The sequence below is a fragment of the Cervus canadensis genome, chromosome 31 (assembly GCF_019320065.1).
Source record: "Cervus canadensis isolate Bull #8, Minnesota chromosome 31, ASM1932006v1, whole genome shotgun sequence".
NCBI classification, from domain to species: Eukaryota; Metazoa; Chordata; class Mammalia; order Artiodactyla; family Cervidae; genus Cervus; species Cervus canadensis.
Genome location: NC_057416.1, coordinates 17,717,629 through 17,734,177, shown reverse-complemented (window position 1 = coordinate 17,734,177; position 16,549 = coordinate 17,717,629). Strand labels below are relative to the sequence as shown.

At 41.7% G+C, this 16,549-nt stretch overlaps 1 protein-coding gene and 1 pseudogene across 1 annotated transcript in view; both read right to left on the bottom strand.

The window, feature by feature from the left end:
• Positions 1-4,106, bottom strand: part of ASAH1 (N-acylsphingosine amidohydrolase 1) — a 40,321-nt gene extending 36,215 nt beyond the window's left edge. Inside the window, exon 1 of the mRNA XM_043454221.1 lies at positions 3,938-4,106. Within this exon, the coding sequence (XP_043310156.1) occupies positions 3,938-4,015 (78 nt within the window). The 5' untranslated portion in view covers positions 4,016-4,106. The remainder of the gene's footprint in view (positions 1-3,937) is intronic.
• A 3,250-nt stretch (positions 4,107-7,356) lies between these two features.
• On the bottom strand, positions 7,357-7,974 carry LOC122432360 (annotated as a pseudogene).
• Between the last annotated feature and the right edge of the window lie 8,575 nt (positions 7,975-16,549).

Sequence of the window (16,549 nt, the reverse complement as noted above, 5' to 3'; positions counted from 1 at the left end):
TTTTTTTTTTTTAACTTTTTGTGACTGTCTTCCTTTTTTTAAATTTATTTTTAATTAAAGGATAATTTCAATCTTTTGGTTTCTGCCACACATCAACATGGATCAGCCATAGGCATACATGTGTCCCCTCCTTCTTGAGCCTCCCTCCCATCTCCCACCCCATCCCACACCTCTAGGTTGTCACAGACTCCAGGTTTGAGTTCCCTGAGTCGTATAGCAAATTCCCACCGGCTATTTTACATATGTTAGTGTGTATGTTTCCAGGCTACTCTCTCCATTCGTCCCACCCTCTCCTTCCTACCTGCACCTGCCATGTCGGTGAGTCTGTTCTCTATGTCATCATCTCCACTATTGCCCTGCAAATAGGCTCATAGTACTGTCTTTCCAGATTCCTTATATATGTGCTAACATATGATATTTGTTTTTCCCTGACTTCCTTCACTCTGCATAATAGGTTCTAGATTAACCCACCTCATTAGCACTAACTCAAGTGTGTTTCTTTTTATGGCTGAATAATATTTCATTGTATATATGTGCTACAGCTTCTTTATTTATTCATCTAGGACATCTAGGTTGCTTCCATGTCCTACCTTTTGTAAATAGTGCTGCAGTGAACACTGGGGTACATGTGTCTTTTTCAATTATGGTCTTCTCAGGCTATGAGCCTGGTACTGGGATCATTGCATCATATGGTAGTTTTATTTCTGGTTTTTAAAGGAATCTCCATACTGTCTTCCATGGTGGCTGTATCAATTTCCATTCCCACCAACAGTGTAAGAGAGTTCCCTTTTCTCCACATCCTCTCCAGCATTAATCATTTGTAGAATTTTTTATGATGGCCATTCTGACTATTGTGAAGTGATATTTCATTGTAGTTTTGATTTGTATTTCTCTAGTAATGAGTGAATTTTGATTTGCATTTCTCTAATAATGGTTTTTCCAGTAGTCATGTAGGGATGTGAGAGTTGGACCTTAATTAATTAGTGATGCTGAGCATCTTTTCATGTGTTTATTAGCCATCTGTATGTCTTCTTTGGAGAAATGTCTGTTTAGGTCTTTTGCCCACCTTTGGATTGGGTTGTTTGTTTTTCTGTTATTGAGATGCATAAGCTGCTTGTATATTTTGGAAGTTAATCCTTTATCAGTTGTTTCATTTGCTACTATTTTCTACATTCTGACGGTTGTCTTTTCACCTTGTTTATGGTTTCCTTTGCTGTGCAAAAGCTTTTAAGTTTAAATAGGTTCCACTTGTTTTTGTTTTTATTTCCAATATTCTATGAATTATTCCATATTCTATGATCGTCTATGGGTCATAGACGATCTCACTGTGATTTATGCCATAGAGTGTTCTGCTTATGTTTTCCTCCACCATTATCTCTTAATAGAATCAAAGAATAACTCAAGATCTTAGAATACACCATACTCTGAAAAGCCTCAAAAAAATGGAACAAAATCCACAGATGTTCCAAATTCAATGATTTCTGTTTTGGCTTGTAGTTCCCACTATCATATTTATCAAAAGCAGTTCTGAGATATATTTTGTAATTCTGAGGCAACAGTTTATCACAGAGTGATTCAAAATGAAAACCTGCTTATTCCTGTCAAAAGATGAGTCACTGACTTTTGTGAAGTTCTCCAAATCCTCTCAGCCAGTGGCTCCCAGATTTTCTAGATCAGTTAAGAAACTGACAGGAGCCCAGCACAAGGGAGTCCCAATTTATTCTCCAAAGTGATGATATTAAAACAAACAAAAAAATTCACACACATAAAAGAAAGAACATTTTAACAAAAATTGAACATCTGCAATCAGAATAAAAGCTAACATTCTAATTTAATAATTTTATGGCCTATTTTTTCTCATTTCATTAAAGATTTGTGAAAGCAGTTTCCCCAACTGACGCCAGAGGCTGGACTAGACTTTGATAACCACTGTTTCAGATAAAAACTACTAAGTTCATGGAGCATGTGTGCATGCTCAAACATGTCCGACTCTTTGTGACACCCCACCGACTGTAGCCCACCAGGCTCCTCTGTCCGTGGGATTTTCTAGGTAAGAATACTGGAGTGGGTTGCTATTCCTTTCTCCAGGGGATCTTCCCAACCCAGGGATCAAATCCACGTCTCCTGCATTGGCAGGTGAATTCTTTACTAGTGAGCCACCTGGGAAGCCCAGATTCATGGAGGGGCTATTGATCTTCTTGTTCTAAAAATACCTTTTAAAGTACTTTTGCTTAAGTACTGAAAAAGAAAATAAAAAGCATTCTCTGACATTTGAAACTGTTCTGAGGTCCACAACTCGACCTGTCAGTATTAGCACTTGCTGATCTGACACTCAAAAGCCAGGCCATTTCTGTTCTCCTGTTAGACATAATTGACCTCACAATACCTACCTCAGCGAAGGTTAAGCTGAGGCACGATAAAATGATGCAAAGTAAGCCCACTTCGTGACTCTAAGCTCAGACAAAAAAAAAGGGGTACCTTGCAACTCACAAAACATGAAAGACCCTCTTCTACTGCTAACAAATGACGTTCTTCACTCAATCATAGTGTCACCTCACTCTCTAAAAGCATCTGATCCAGAGTAAACCCCTGATTCCTTAGACCTGACCCTGAAACACACGAAGTCCAAATTATAAAACAGGTTTCTCCTAACACCCTTTCTCTGAGAGGCCCAAGAGTTGCTCATGGCGAGCATTCTCATTCACCGTGGAATAATAAAACCAAGGTTTTTCAACTATAGGCGTGTTTCCTTTGGTCTTTGGCTGAAAGCATTGACAGTATCAAACTATAAAATTCTTTTAAAATTCTCATAATCCCCACCACTTTATAGCAAATTAATTCCCTACCCTTAAAATTAATTCCCTAGTCCTTAAAGCAGACTAATTTTATTTTTCCTTATAGCCTTCCAACCCATGCCCACTGTGTATTTTTCTCTTACGGAAATCACTGTGCATACCATTTTGTTTTCTGCTTTTACTTGCTTTATCTTGTGTCACTTTTGAATGGCTGAATATTACCTCACTATGATTTTATTCTTTAAAGCACTTCTCCGTAGAGAAATAAAAGAATAAAGAAGGCGAATGCACACCTTGCTTGCAATATCAATATCCTACTTAAGCCGTCAGGAGCAGCCTTATCTAGACAGTCTTAAGTCACATGCACCCAAGTTCCTACTTATCCCATCTGTCGACAAAGAAAAATGCAGTCTTACGGTTTTTCGAGAAGAGAATTATGCAAAAGCACCAGACTGGGTGTCCAGAGGCTTGAGTTGTCACGCATCCGAAAACAAATATGTGACCTCTGGCTAGTCATTGACTCACTCGGCGATTACTTCCTCCCTTGTAAAGAATGAAACTGGTTCCACATTTGCTCTTGCAATATTAAGTCTGTGTTCCTGCTACTTCCCTGAGGGGGAAAGAGCCACAGGTCTGGTGGTCACTTGACTCGGGTGGGCCTGGACTACTCCCATCGCCCTAAACGGGGATGCCTCGTCCTTTCCGAGGGCCCTTCAGATCCTTAGTTACTACCTCTCCTTCAGCACCTCGTCACAAGGCAGAGAAAGCCAAAGTCCTCAAACAGCTCGTAACTTAATTATGTACACAGATCAACTGGGACTCTTCCTCAGTAGTTCTATAGGCGCGTGGGAAAAGTACACTCAGTCAAATGTGAGGGTGTGCAAACACAACCGCCAGTCTGCAGAGATGAGGATTTCCCCTCAAAGTTTCTTTGTTCCAGCTTGTACCGAATCGACCAGGGGTGAGGCTCGCCAGCCCGCTCTGCACCCAGGCCTCTGCTCAGAGACACACGGATCCCTGTAAAGATGCTGCCAGGGGTCGATCAAGCTCCGCCTGCCTGGCATCTGCGCGTCCCCCCCAACCCCGCCCCGCCCCATGCTCCGGCGCGCCCCTCTCCGCCTCCTCGACTCCAGCTCACCCACCGGTGGCACCTGCTGCGCAACCAAGCAGGTGACGGTCCCGCTCAGCAAGATGAAGATTAGACGACTCCAGCCTAGCATCCTTCCAGCCACCAACGCGCTGCAAAGGACTTCTGAGGAGGCCGCTCGAGGCACCACCTGAGCGCCGAGCAGGCCACGCCCCCCGCCGCCACGTGACCCGACAGCCGGACCGCACCAGGCGAGGCGTGGGCGGGGGGAGATGGGCTCCGGGAGAGGCAAGGAGAGGCCCTGGATTTTCAGTGACGCGGCGGGACGAGGGAGCCTTCCGAGAGGAAGAACAAACCCGCAAGATGGAGGGTGAGCGCTCGAGTAAGGACCGTGGTGTTCGTCCCACCCCCTGCACCGCAGGTAGTGGTTGCGCCCAGCCCGAGCTCCAGCCCCAAGCCCCGCCCCGGCGGGTGCGGCTGTGGAACTTTACTTCCCGCGAAGTCCCTCACAGAGGGCCGCGCCCTCCTCAGAGATTGGGGGTGGGGGTCACCTCCCCTTTCCCGGCCGGTGCCGCCGCGCACGGTCCTCGTACGGCCCAGGGCGAGGTCTGCACTCGGCCGCTCGGTACCAATTGTCCGTGAGATGGGCACAAGGCACGAGAGTCTCAAAACGCAGCGTAGCCCGCGACGGCGACCGGTCTTTGCCCTCTGAGGAGAGCAGGGCCCGAAGTGAGTGAGGTTATCGGTCCTGACCGTGGAGTCACCCGACGGCTGTCAGGGGCCAGGAGCGGGGCATAGTTAATTCTCACGGATGCTCCAGGCTGTGAATTTACCCATTTAGGCTTTCGCCTCTGAACTGACAAGCCACAGAATTTAGGCTTCGGTTTACTCGCACTGAGACAACAGGTGGAATGCCCAGGTAGGACCGAGAACCTTCCTTCCGTGGAGTGAAGCACCTGTGTACCTTCACCTGCTGCAGTGAGAGGACGCATGTTGGCAAAACCCAGGTGAACCTGGGAGCAGGGTAGGCGGGCAGTCTGTTTTAGCCTGCACCTGGAAAACAAGCTTTACAGGTGTATTTGCTTGGCATGCGTGCGGTGTTTGGACACTGTTGCCCTAGTCGGATAAAATGTGTTAGTCGCTCAGTCGTGTCCGACTCTTTGCGACCCCGTGGACTATAGTCTGCGAGGCTCCTCGGTCCGTGGGATTTTCCAGGCAAGAATGCTGCAGTGGATTGCCATGCTCTCTTCCAGGGGCTCTTCCCGACCCAGAGTTGGAACCCAGGTCTCCCCTATTGCAGGCAGATTCTTTACCATCTTAACTATGTAAGTTCAATAGAAAATCCTGAGCTCTCCGTCCCACTTTCTGATTGAACCTTTTTGACTTCCAACTGGCTTTTTTTTTTAAATGCTTCAGTAAAATCAGAATACTGTCACTGAAATCTTCATATATATATTTTTTCTTATGTAAGTTTGAAATTGTGGTTTCAAACTTACCCATTTGTATCACTTTGTTAGAAAAAAATCAGTGTTTTTGCTGGAGATTGGGAAATGAGAATTTTGATATCTGGGAACATTTATTCAAGTTTTTTGTTTTCTTTTTTTTGTGGTAGATGACAGGATTCCTCTCTCTGATGAGGGAAGTTTGACTTTTGAAACATATCACATGATTAAAGTAGTTCCTGATGCAAAAGTGAGCAAGAAGATCATGGAAATGTTCATTAATTCAAACAATATTTACTGTCCACCTGCAGTGTGCCAATCATTTCTCCAGACACTGAGGATAAGCTGAGAACAAAAAGGACAGAAGGCTCCTCCCTCATAAGGCTTACATTCTAGATGAGAAACGGACAATAAGCATCAAACCCAAGGAAATTTACTTAGGATGTTGTTTTTGTTAAGTTGCTGAGTCATGTCTGGCTCTTTGTGACCCTGTGGGTTATAGCCCGCCTGGCTCCTCTGTCCATGGAATTCTCCAGGCAAGAATACTGGAGTGGGTTGCCAATTCCTTCTCCAGGGGGTCTTCCTGACCCAGGAATTGAACCCACCTCTCCTGCATTGGCAGGTGGATTCTTTACCATTGAGCCACCTGGGAAGCCCTTACATAGGATGTTAGAGGGTAATAAACATTACAGAGAAAAAGCAGAGTGGTGGAGAGGGAGTGGGTTGAGAGTAGGAAGAGTCACAATTTAAGTAGAATGGACAGGACAGGGGATTCCCAGGTGGTGCTAGTGGTAAAGAATCCACCTGCCAGTGCAGGAGACCTTAAGAGGCACAGCTTTGATCCCTGGGTTAGGAAGCTCTCTTGGAGTATGAAATGGCAAACGAATCCAGTATTCTTGCCTGGAAAATTCCCTGAACATAGGAGCCTGGTGGTCTACAGTCCATAGGGTTGTACAGAGTTTGACAGGACTGAAGTGACATAGCATACAGGGACAGGAAAAGCATTATTGAGAAAGTGATATTTGAGCAGAGATTTGAAGGAGGTGAGGAGTTAGTTTTGTGGATGACTAGGGAAGAGTATTTCAGACAGAGGGAGCAGCCAGAGCAAAGGGTTAACAGAATGTGCCTGGTATGTTTGGCTATAGCAAGGAAGTCAGTGTGGGTGGAGCAGAAGGAAGAGGGATTAAAAAAGTGGGTGAAGTCTGAGAGGTCTGGAGGGGTAGGGCAGGTTATATAGGTCATAAGGAGCTATTGTGAAGACCTGGGCATCGCTCTATGCAAATATGTAAATAGGTTGATTTATCTTGGACCTTAGAATAAACCTACAAAAAAAGAGAAAAAAATTAGAGGATTCCCATCTTTTATATAAATGGCTATTTGATTTGAAATCATCTTTTTTTTGCATTTTATGCAAAAATTCAGGTTTTATTTTTTACTAATTCTTGGTGGGAGCTGATGTCGAACTGAAAAGCAAGCAGTAGTAACTTTTGTTTTCTACCTCCTAGCTGAATAATACTACACATAATGTGGCATTTTCAATAGGCAAGACTTTTTACATTTCACATTAGAATACATTACTCTTTTCTTGAATAAAATGACCCAGTTACTAAAGAAACCATCTTTGGGGGAAGTGTTTAATAAGCGTATTTTATTTAAATCAGGGGCTTACCTCTTAGCTCAGTCGGTAAAGAATCTGCCTGTATTGCAGGAGACCTGGGTTCGATTCCTGGGTCGGGAAGATCCTCCGGAGAAGGAAATGGCAACCTACACGTGTATTCTCACCTGGAGAATCCCATGGACAGAAGAGCCTGGCAGCCTACAGTCCATGGGGTCGCAAGAGTTGGACACGACTTAGCGACTAAACCACTATTTAAATAAATCCTCTAGTAGGAAATGGAGAATTCATTGCCTTTACTTAGAAGAAGGCTGTGTAAGTAGTTACATGTCACGTTTATTTGTGCCGCTCACCAGCATTTCCTTATTGGAAACATTTTATTTTCCATATCACAGTTCCCAAAAAGACTTTCAGGTTTCAGAATTCTGTATCTCCTTTGGCTTCCTTCTCTCTTGATTCCACTCAGGCTTTATTAATGGTTCACTTCGTATCATCTCCATCTTTGTAAACTTTCTTTAGAACGTTCATTAATTCCTCGCTAGGATCTGTTTCAATGTCATAGGAGGTCTAATCTTTCTCTTTGCATTTTTTTCAACCTGAGTCAGGTAGTTCCACTGTGTGTTTTCTGCTTTGTTTATGTAGATAACTGTATCTGCCTTGAACTTTTTTGAACTGCCTTCCACAGAGATGGGTTTCAAGAGATTGTTCATAATCATGGAGTAACTCTTCCCATTTAAATTCTTTACCAAAAGATCAAATGACCTCTCTGTGAAATGTACCTGCACGTTCTCAGTGAGCACTTGATGAACTGCAGTGAAGTTAATGTAGATTTTCATACACTTGTCTGACTGATCCCATCCATAATTACTGAATTTCACTGTATATGCTGTTTTAATAAGAGCAACCACAGCAGCTAGCTTTTTGTTTTCTAAAAGTTTTGCTTTCCTCTGTGATTTCTGCTGCATCTTGTTTTTGATTTCTGTCTCAATCTTGGATTTTTCAGCTGTGAGGGGATCAGATACTCTTTTTCTGGTGGCTTTTCCCAGCGGCACTTTAAGCTCTTCTATATCTTTCTGTAGCTCTTCCTAATTGAAGCCATGGTTGGGCTGCGGCAGGCAAGGCCCCAGCTGCAGTGGCAAGGGGCAAGAACAGGAAATGGCACCCTGAACATGCTCACCCCGAGCGCAGACTGCTCTGGCATTGATCATTCATCTTTTTGAAAAAAAAAATTATCAAATAAAAGATTCTTTAAATTCTGTGGTGCTTTATAACTTTCAAAAATTACACACACATGATTTCATATAATTGCATTATTGCCCCTCCCCTTTCACTTCTCCCCAACTGGTAACCAGTAGTTTGTTTTCAATATCTTTGAGTCTACTTCTTTTTTGTTTATTAACTAGTTTGTTTTATTTTTCAGATTCCACAATATGAGTGATAGCGTACAGTATTTTGTATTTCTCTGTATTATTTCACTAAGCATTATGCTTTCCAAGTCCGTTTGCCATTTTACTACAAATGGCAAAATTTCCTTCTTTTATATGGCTGAGTAGTATTCCATTGTATATATTTATATACCAGTACTTCTTTATCCATTCATCTTGATAGACACTTAGGTTTCTTCCATACCTTGGTCATTATAAATGATGATGCTATAAAGATAGGAGTGCATGTATCTCTTCCATTACTGTTTTTTGGATATGTACCCAGAAGTGAAATTTCTAGGTCAAATCAATTCAGTTCAGTCGCTCAATTGTGTCTGACTCTTTGCGACCCCATGGACTGCAGCATGCCAGGCCTCCCTGTCCATTCCCAACTCGCAGAGTTTACTCAAACTCATGTCCATTGAGTCCGTGATGCCATCCAACCATCTCATCCTCTGTCATCCCCTTCTCCTCCTGCCTTCAATCTTTCCCAGCATTAGGGTCTTTTCAAATGAGTCAGTTCTTCCCATCATGTGGCCAAAGTATTGGAGTTTCAGCTTCAGCATCAGTCCTTCCAGTGAATATTCAGGACTAATTTCCTTTAGGATGGACTGGTTGGATCTCCTTGCAGTCCAAGGGACTCTCAAGAGTCTTCTCCAACACCACAGTGCAAAAGCATCAATTCTTTGGCGCTCAGCTTTCTTTATAGTCCAGCTCTCACATCCATACATGACTTTTGGAAAAATCATAGCTGTGATTAGAGGAAACTTTGTTGACAAAATAATGTCTCTGACAAAATAATGTTGCCTTTTAATATGCTGTCTAGGTTGGTTGCAGCTTTTTTTCCAAGGAGCAAGCATCTTTTAATTTCATGGCTGCAGTCACCATCTGCAGTGATTTTGGAGCCTAAGAAAATAAAGTCTGTCACTGTTTCCCCATCTTATTTGCCATGAAGTGATGGGACCAGGTGCCATGATCTTAGTTTTCGGTATGTTGACTTTTAAACCAACTTTTTCACTCCCCTCTTTCACTTTCATCAAGAGACTCTTTAAAACTAGGTCATATAGTAGTGACCTAAAAATAGAGCTACCCTATTTTTAGTTTTTGGAGAAACTGCCATACTGGTTTCCACAGTGGCTTCAACAATTTACATCCCCACAAACAGTGTACAAGGGTTTCCTTTTCTCCACATCCTTCAAGATCATTTATCTGAGAGCACTTTAAACATGTTACCAGGGACTTCCCTGGTGGTCCAGTAGTTAAGAATCTGCCCTGCAATATGGGGAACTAAGATCCCACATGCCATGAAGCAACTAAGACTGTGTGACAATGAAAGATCTCACATGATGCGATCTCACAAGATCTCACAAGACCCAATGCAGCCAAATAAGTAACTATTTAAAAAACACATCACCAAAAAAAAGAAAAAAAACCACATCACCAAACACATTTCTTTTTTCCCTACAAGAGGATGTTAATTGCCCATTAGACAGTCTGGCAAAATCAGAATCTTTACGCAGAAGATTTGTCAATTGGCATAATATTCTTAGACATGATTTTCATATAACTTTGCATTTAACTTTCAATACTCTATTATATACCTTTGATTCTGTTTTCAGACAAAATTTAAATCAAGTTCCTTAACATTACGCCGTTTTATGCATTTTTTTTTATTATACCTACATCTTTTTTCTTAACCTACTCAATTTTTCGGTACTAGAAATGTACAGAAGGAAGACCAAGGCAAATTGTGCAGACATGTGAAACTTCATTGTGCTTTATGGCACATTGACATATTCATAGAAATGGTATTTAAGTGTACAAATGATTATGTTGGAAAGGGTGGTTCAAGTATTATCTACACAGCAAGCATCAAGAATAAGACTTGGATAACCTGTTTAGTATGAAGAGTCGGCATCACTAATCAAATTGTTTATCAGAATAGCTGAAGTTCTTGGCAAGCTGTGGACTTTTTCTAATCTCCTACCTAACATTACTGGGTTCCTGAGGTGGAGACTTGATTTAAAATCATTGCAGCTTAACCTCCCAATCCTGAATAAAATCTATCACACATAACATATTACCCAGAACAGGTATGACTTGATTTAATCAAGCTGAATATTCACAGGTTTGCACTAAAAAAGCAAGAAATATGGAAATAACAATCCATTAAAAAAAACAAAAACATTTTACCAGAAGTATTTACCAATGAGTTGCTTAATTAATTTAAAAAAAGACAGTATATCTAAAATGTAATCTGAGTTTCAAAGCTTTGATTTTTGTCCATATTTTCAGGAAGAAATCTAAAGAAAGATAAAACAGATGGAAATAAGAAGTCTTGCAAAACTGTTAAATGGTTCCTTCCCTCCAGCAGTTTTCTTTATCACACTAAATAAGATTACTTGCTTTATATGTTTTGCTTTTATATAGAAAAACATGTCAAATTGTTACCTTTGACTCAAGGTATAATGATATTTTATTCTGTTACAAAACTATAAGTACTCCCATTTAATCTAATTGTCCCCACATATGATGTCAAAGTCAAATAGTTATCTTAATTATCCCTCACTTTGCAGTTACCTTTCTGTTTCTTTGTGAAATGTTTTTGATGTCTTGTTGAACCCCTGACACCACAGGCATGTGCAAGTCTGAAGAGTCACTTTATAAAAAAGTCCTTCTGTCTCTTTCTTCTTTCTTTGATAAGACATACGGTTCTGACCTGAGAATTATTATTATCATTTTTAGTTATTTATTTGGCTGTGTTGCATCTTAGATGTGGCACGTGGGATCTTCTAGTTGCAACTTGCATGCTCCGGACCCCACTGGCTCAGTATTTGTGGCTCATGGGTGTAGTTGCCCCGAGGCATGCAGGATCTTTGCTCCCAGATTAGGGATCCAACCCGCATCCCCTGCACTGGAAGGCAGAGTCTTACACCGGGAAAGCCCTTCTGACGTGAAAATTGTCAATTCAGTTCAAATCAATAATTGCTAAATACATCTTTTGTTGTTCTGATTTCATATTCCTGCATAGTTCCCTTTTATATCAGTTCAGTTCAGTGGCTCAGTTATGTCCGACTCTGCGACCCCATGGACTGCAGCACGCCAGGCCTCCCTGTCCATCACCAACTCCTGGAGTTTACTCAGACTCATGTCCGTTGAGTCAGTGATGCCATCCAACCATCTCATCCTCTGTCATCCCCTTCTCCTCCTGTCTTCACTCTTTCCCAGCATCAGGGTTTTTTCAAATGAGTCAGTTCTTCCCATCAGGTGGCCAAAGTAAACCATTCTAATTTCCTGTTCAATGCTTCCAACCAGTTGTTTCTCATAAGTTTGTGGTAAATTCATTTATTCTCTCGATAAACACTAAGCACTTTACATGCTGGCTGACTAGCAAAAAAAAAAATGATTCCTGCCCTGTCTTATGGGAGAGGAATTCAATCTTATCGGAGAGGAAAAATGAAGATGGAAGGGAAAAGTTAAACCCAGTGACTGTCTTGTAAAACAACAGTAGATTTTGCTTATTCAATGCTCCACCCTCTGGTTGAATATAGTGGCTGTTTCACCAACCTTAGTTCCACTCCTCCATTTTGCAGCAGCCGTGTGGTTTGGATGAGCCATAGCCTCATCCTTAGGCCCATCTCGAGGTAGGCCCTTGTTGGCCTGATATTTTAAGGTTATCAGAGTCCTCTTGCCACCATGCTTGGTTTTGGTCTGAGTCACTCAGACTCCTGAATTCAATAGGCCATGGTTTGAATCTCAGGGCTTTTGCTCTATGATTGAAGCAATTGTCTTTTTTCTTCTAACAGGAAAGAGTAAGCTGTTAGTCTCCACTGTTACTGGCATTTATGCTCTAAACTTGAAATGAGCCATTTATGGATGAATAGATACTGTGGACAGCAGAGGAGAGATGGAAAGAAACTGGGTCATTATGACATCGTTTAGCGACTAGATCAACCAACCACAGAGCCTGTCCGGCAACTGGACTCTTTGTTACTGTGAGCCACTACTCTTGTTTATCATTTAAGCCAGTTCAGGTTGGTTTGCTTGCAAGTTGAATTGTTGTACCTGATAGCATCTTAACTGCTGTACACATAGAAATAGGTCTGTTTACCTTCTCAAGAGCAGAGGAGAATTTATGAAGCTATATATTTACAAAGCTATAACACAGGTTTCAAGGTCTCTACTTGCTCAGGCATCTTCCAAACTTTCTACCTAATTTTACACTTGTAATTTTGGACATGTTTCCTTAAAGAGGACCATCCAAATTGTATAAGCTGTAGGCCTTACAAAACCATTAGATATTTTGGAAGAGAAAATTTTCACCTTTCTCCCCCATCCCTTTAGCATGTTTCCCTAGGGGAAGGGTAACTCACCTAACTGGTAGATAGCCAGATGGGTCACTGTATGTGTGTGGCCTGGCTTCTCTAGCTCTCTCATTCAGATCTGCCTGCCCATAGTGGTCAGCCCTGCTGACAAGAGCAGAAGGAAAAGTAGTTGCTGCCTTTGACTTTGTCTTCCAAAATTGCCACCTATCCAACAAATTTTTAAAAGTATAGTGTTGACACAATGGCTGTGAAGACTCTGAAGAAAGCATCATGAAAGGGTGGCTCTGGGAGACACTGAGAGAAAGTAATTTAACAATGGAGGCTTTTGTACATACTTGCATCTTCTGCCCCCCAACCTAGCCTACCCTGCCCTTGGTTTACTCCCTGTCATGTTACAAATTGTGCCCCTGAGAAGCAGTTTGCATTTGTCAAATGACTGAGTGCATAAATTCATTCCAGAGGAGAAGGAGTTGGTGCCCTATCTTGGCCTCAGGTCCCAGCTGTCTTCTCTTTTCCAGCTTATCAGTAGTAAAGCTGATGTTGATTCTCACCTGATGCCTGTGTGCATTTCTCAATCATTTCCCAACCAGGAAAGGTGAGGAGAATGATTCTCACCCTGAAATGACAACATAAGTCAGCAGTAGCAATTATAGTACCATATGTATAAGAAGTACTAAATGACCTACTAAAAGTACCGAGCAGATCAGTATGAGTCGTTAAAGATACACATGCATGCAGGGCAGAAATAGAGGCATAGATATAGAGAATGGACTTGTGGACAGAAGTGGGGGGAAGGAGAGGGTGGGATGACTTGAGAGAGTAGCATCGAAATATATATATTACCATGTGTAAAATAGATACCTAGTGGGAAGTTGCTGTATAACGCAGGAAGCTCAGCCCAGTGCTCTGTGATGACCTAGAGGAATGGGATGGGGACTGGGGGTGGGAGAGAGGCTCAAGAGGGAAGGGGATATGTGTATATTTATGGCTGATTCACATTGTTCTATGGCAGAAACCAACACAACATTGTAAAGGAATTATCCTCCAATTAAAAGCAAAAGATACACATGCAGTAAAATAGGAATTCCTAATCAAAGGTAGTTTACAACTGAAAAAGAAAATACTGCTAACATAAATAGCTACCATCTTATGAGGTCAACCACAATTCATGTATATATTCTACCATGTATATTATGTATATTCAGTTATATTGGATTGCATCATATGAAATTGCAGAATTGGCAATTTTATATGGGCTTCCCTGGTGGCTCAGTTGGTAAAGAATCTGCCTGCAATGTTTGTAGGTTAATGACTGGTTGATTGTCAACACTTTTATATGGTCAACCTCGTATTACTGACACCCCAAACATTCACAATTATTTGACTTGGCTTGGAAGCTGGGGCCATCACTCAAGATCATCTGTAGACCCTGATGGCTCCTGCTTTTCCTCACCCTTTGAAGATTTTCCACATCTAGCTCACTATCACTCTTTTAAACATGATTCCTGTCAGTATTCTTACTGATTGCAATGTCCACAAAAACAATTTTTCCAGTATTCTGGTTTTTCATGGTTTTTTGACCTCTTCTCTTGCAATGACCTCTTCTCTCTTCTTTTTTTTTTTTAACCTCAAATGCCCAATTCCATTGTCATGTCTTCAACATTGGAGCACTTCATTTTATTTCTGAAATACCACTCTTTTTTGATTCTTATATTTCTCACTGAACAAGTGTATTCAATATCCTCTGTTGGTTTCTATTTCTCAACTGACCTCTATCTGTGGGGTGCCCCAGAACCTGGTCTTCAGATTTCTTTTTTTCTTTACCTATGCTCTCGCTTCCCTGCTTAGTATCTTTTCAGTGATTTCCCATTATTCCTACAGTCAAGTCCAGAATTCTCAACTGTTGCTCAGAAGGCTCTGCTTAGAAACCAGATTGCTTCTGATTTTCTCTCTGGAAGGCATTATTGCTTATCATACCCCCTCAATCATTCCCTTTAAAGCAGTTCCTCCAAAATGCCACACTTTTTCTGCCTCAGTGTTCCTACTCACTGGCTTCCTATACATGGAATGCTCTTTCTCATGCTTGTCCTTACATATGTAACTCCTGAGAGTTCAGCTTAATTATGCCCTCCTTAGAGAAGCCTTCCCTGACTTACAACTGTCTAAACCAAGTTTGGTCCCTGTTATTCGGTTCTCAGCTATCCTGTACTTCTCCTTGTCAGTTGTTTGTACATATAATTGTTCAGTTATATATTATTTGTTTGAAGTCTGCCTTCCTTAATCTGTAAATCCTCTCAAGACAGGGGTCATGTCTGTGTTGTAATTATTGCATCTGTAATATCTGGTGCAATGCCTGACATAATGATGGTGTATAATAAATGTATGATGATTAAGTGACTGATTATTTACGGAACTCAGGATCCTAACTTCTCTAAGTAACGAAACTTTGTGGGGAGCACACTTCAAATTCTAACTGGAGTTCTACAAGCCTGTCCTTTTCTCCTGTTCCCTCAACCACACTGCTTTCACTCTTTCTCTCTGTGGTATTCGTGGTTTCCAGGCTTCTTGTAGAAAGTCTGCAGTTTTTGATGGGCATTGGAAGAAGTGTGAATTCTTGAAGCAAGACTGGATCAAGGACCTGGGGAGATACACCTTGGGTATTGGGCTTTTATCTCAGAATATCTTTGAAATAAGCTTTCTGTTCTCCAGACTCTAAAATAAAATTTTAGGGATCGTCTCATTGTTCTATTAAAGATACAAGATTCACAGTTCTATACTTCATTTAATCAGGATCATGTAGGAAAAGATGGGATCTATTCCTGGATGTTAATATCGCACCTGTATCTCAAATCTGAAGGACTGGTATCTGTGAATTATAGGATATGCATCTATTCAGTCAAAGTGATTAAAACATATAAAGAGACATGGATTCAATCCCTGGGTAGGGAATGTTCCCTGGAGGAGGAAATGGCAACCTACTCAGTATTCTTGCCTGGAAAATTCCATAGACAGGAGAACCTGGCAGGCTACACAGTCAATGGGGTTGCAAAGAGTTGGACATGACTGAGCACACATGCACGCACACACAAGAAATAAAACACTACTTAAATCTAATAATAGAGAGGGCTTGGAACTGAGAAGGTATATTTCAAAATGTTTAAAAATGAGAGGTGTTCTTGTTAAAAGAATGAGTGGTAATGCTCCTGAAGAGTCATTCGATGTTAGAGATAAGGATTTCCAATCTAGGAAGAAGGTAGCGGAAGCACAATGCTTAACCTCGCTGGCCCGTAGTTAATTTAAGGTGGAGCGAAAGATCAGCTTAGCTTTAGGGTAGCTTTAACTTAGTTAAGCTAAGCTTTAACTGCTTTAAGACAGTTCATTGAATGGTCAGGTTACTGTCAGTGCTGAAGTTGATGAAACTGAGGATGGGAGGCTCCGTGAAGAGAAAGACTGAGAGCCAAGTTCCTGGAGGGTTGAGTATGCTGATGAAGAGCAGTGTGGTACTGCAGAGGTAATGGGTGTGGATGGTATGTGCTTCAAGGCCTGAGCTGATGGGTGGGGATAATGAGAAGCTTCAAACCTGGCACTTGGGCTGTGGTGCAGGATTCTCTGACTCTGGGTGCACAGGCATGCAAGCTGAATTCAGCTTGAGAAGAGTCAGGAGGGGCATTTTCATGGGAGAGTCAAGAGGAAATTTGTCTATTAGAAATTTTTGTTTATACCTCTGCTAAATGCTTAAGTCTTTGTCCATTTTTCTGTATTATGGAAAGAGCGTACCAGTGAGGAATGAAAAAGGCAGTAAAAGGAACATGGAAAAAGAAAAGTTGGTAATCATAGGTTGGCAGGTGGGAGAGGTTGAAG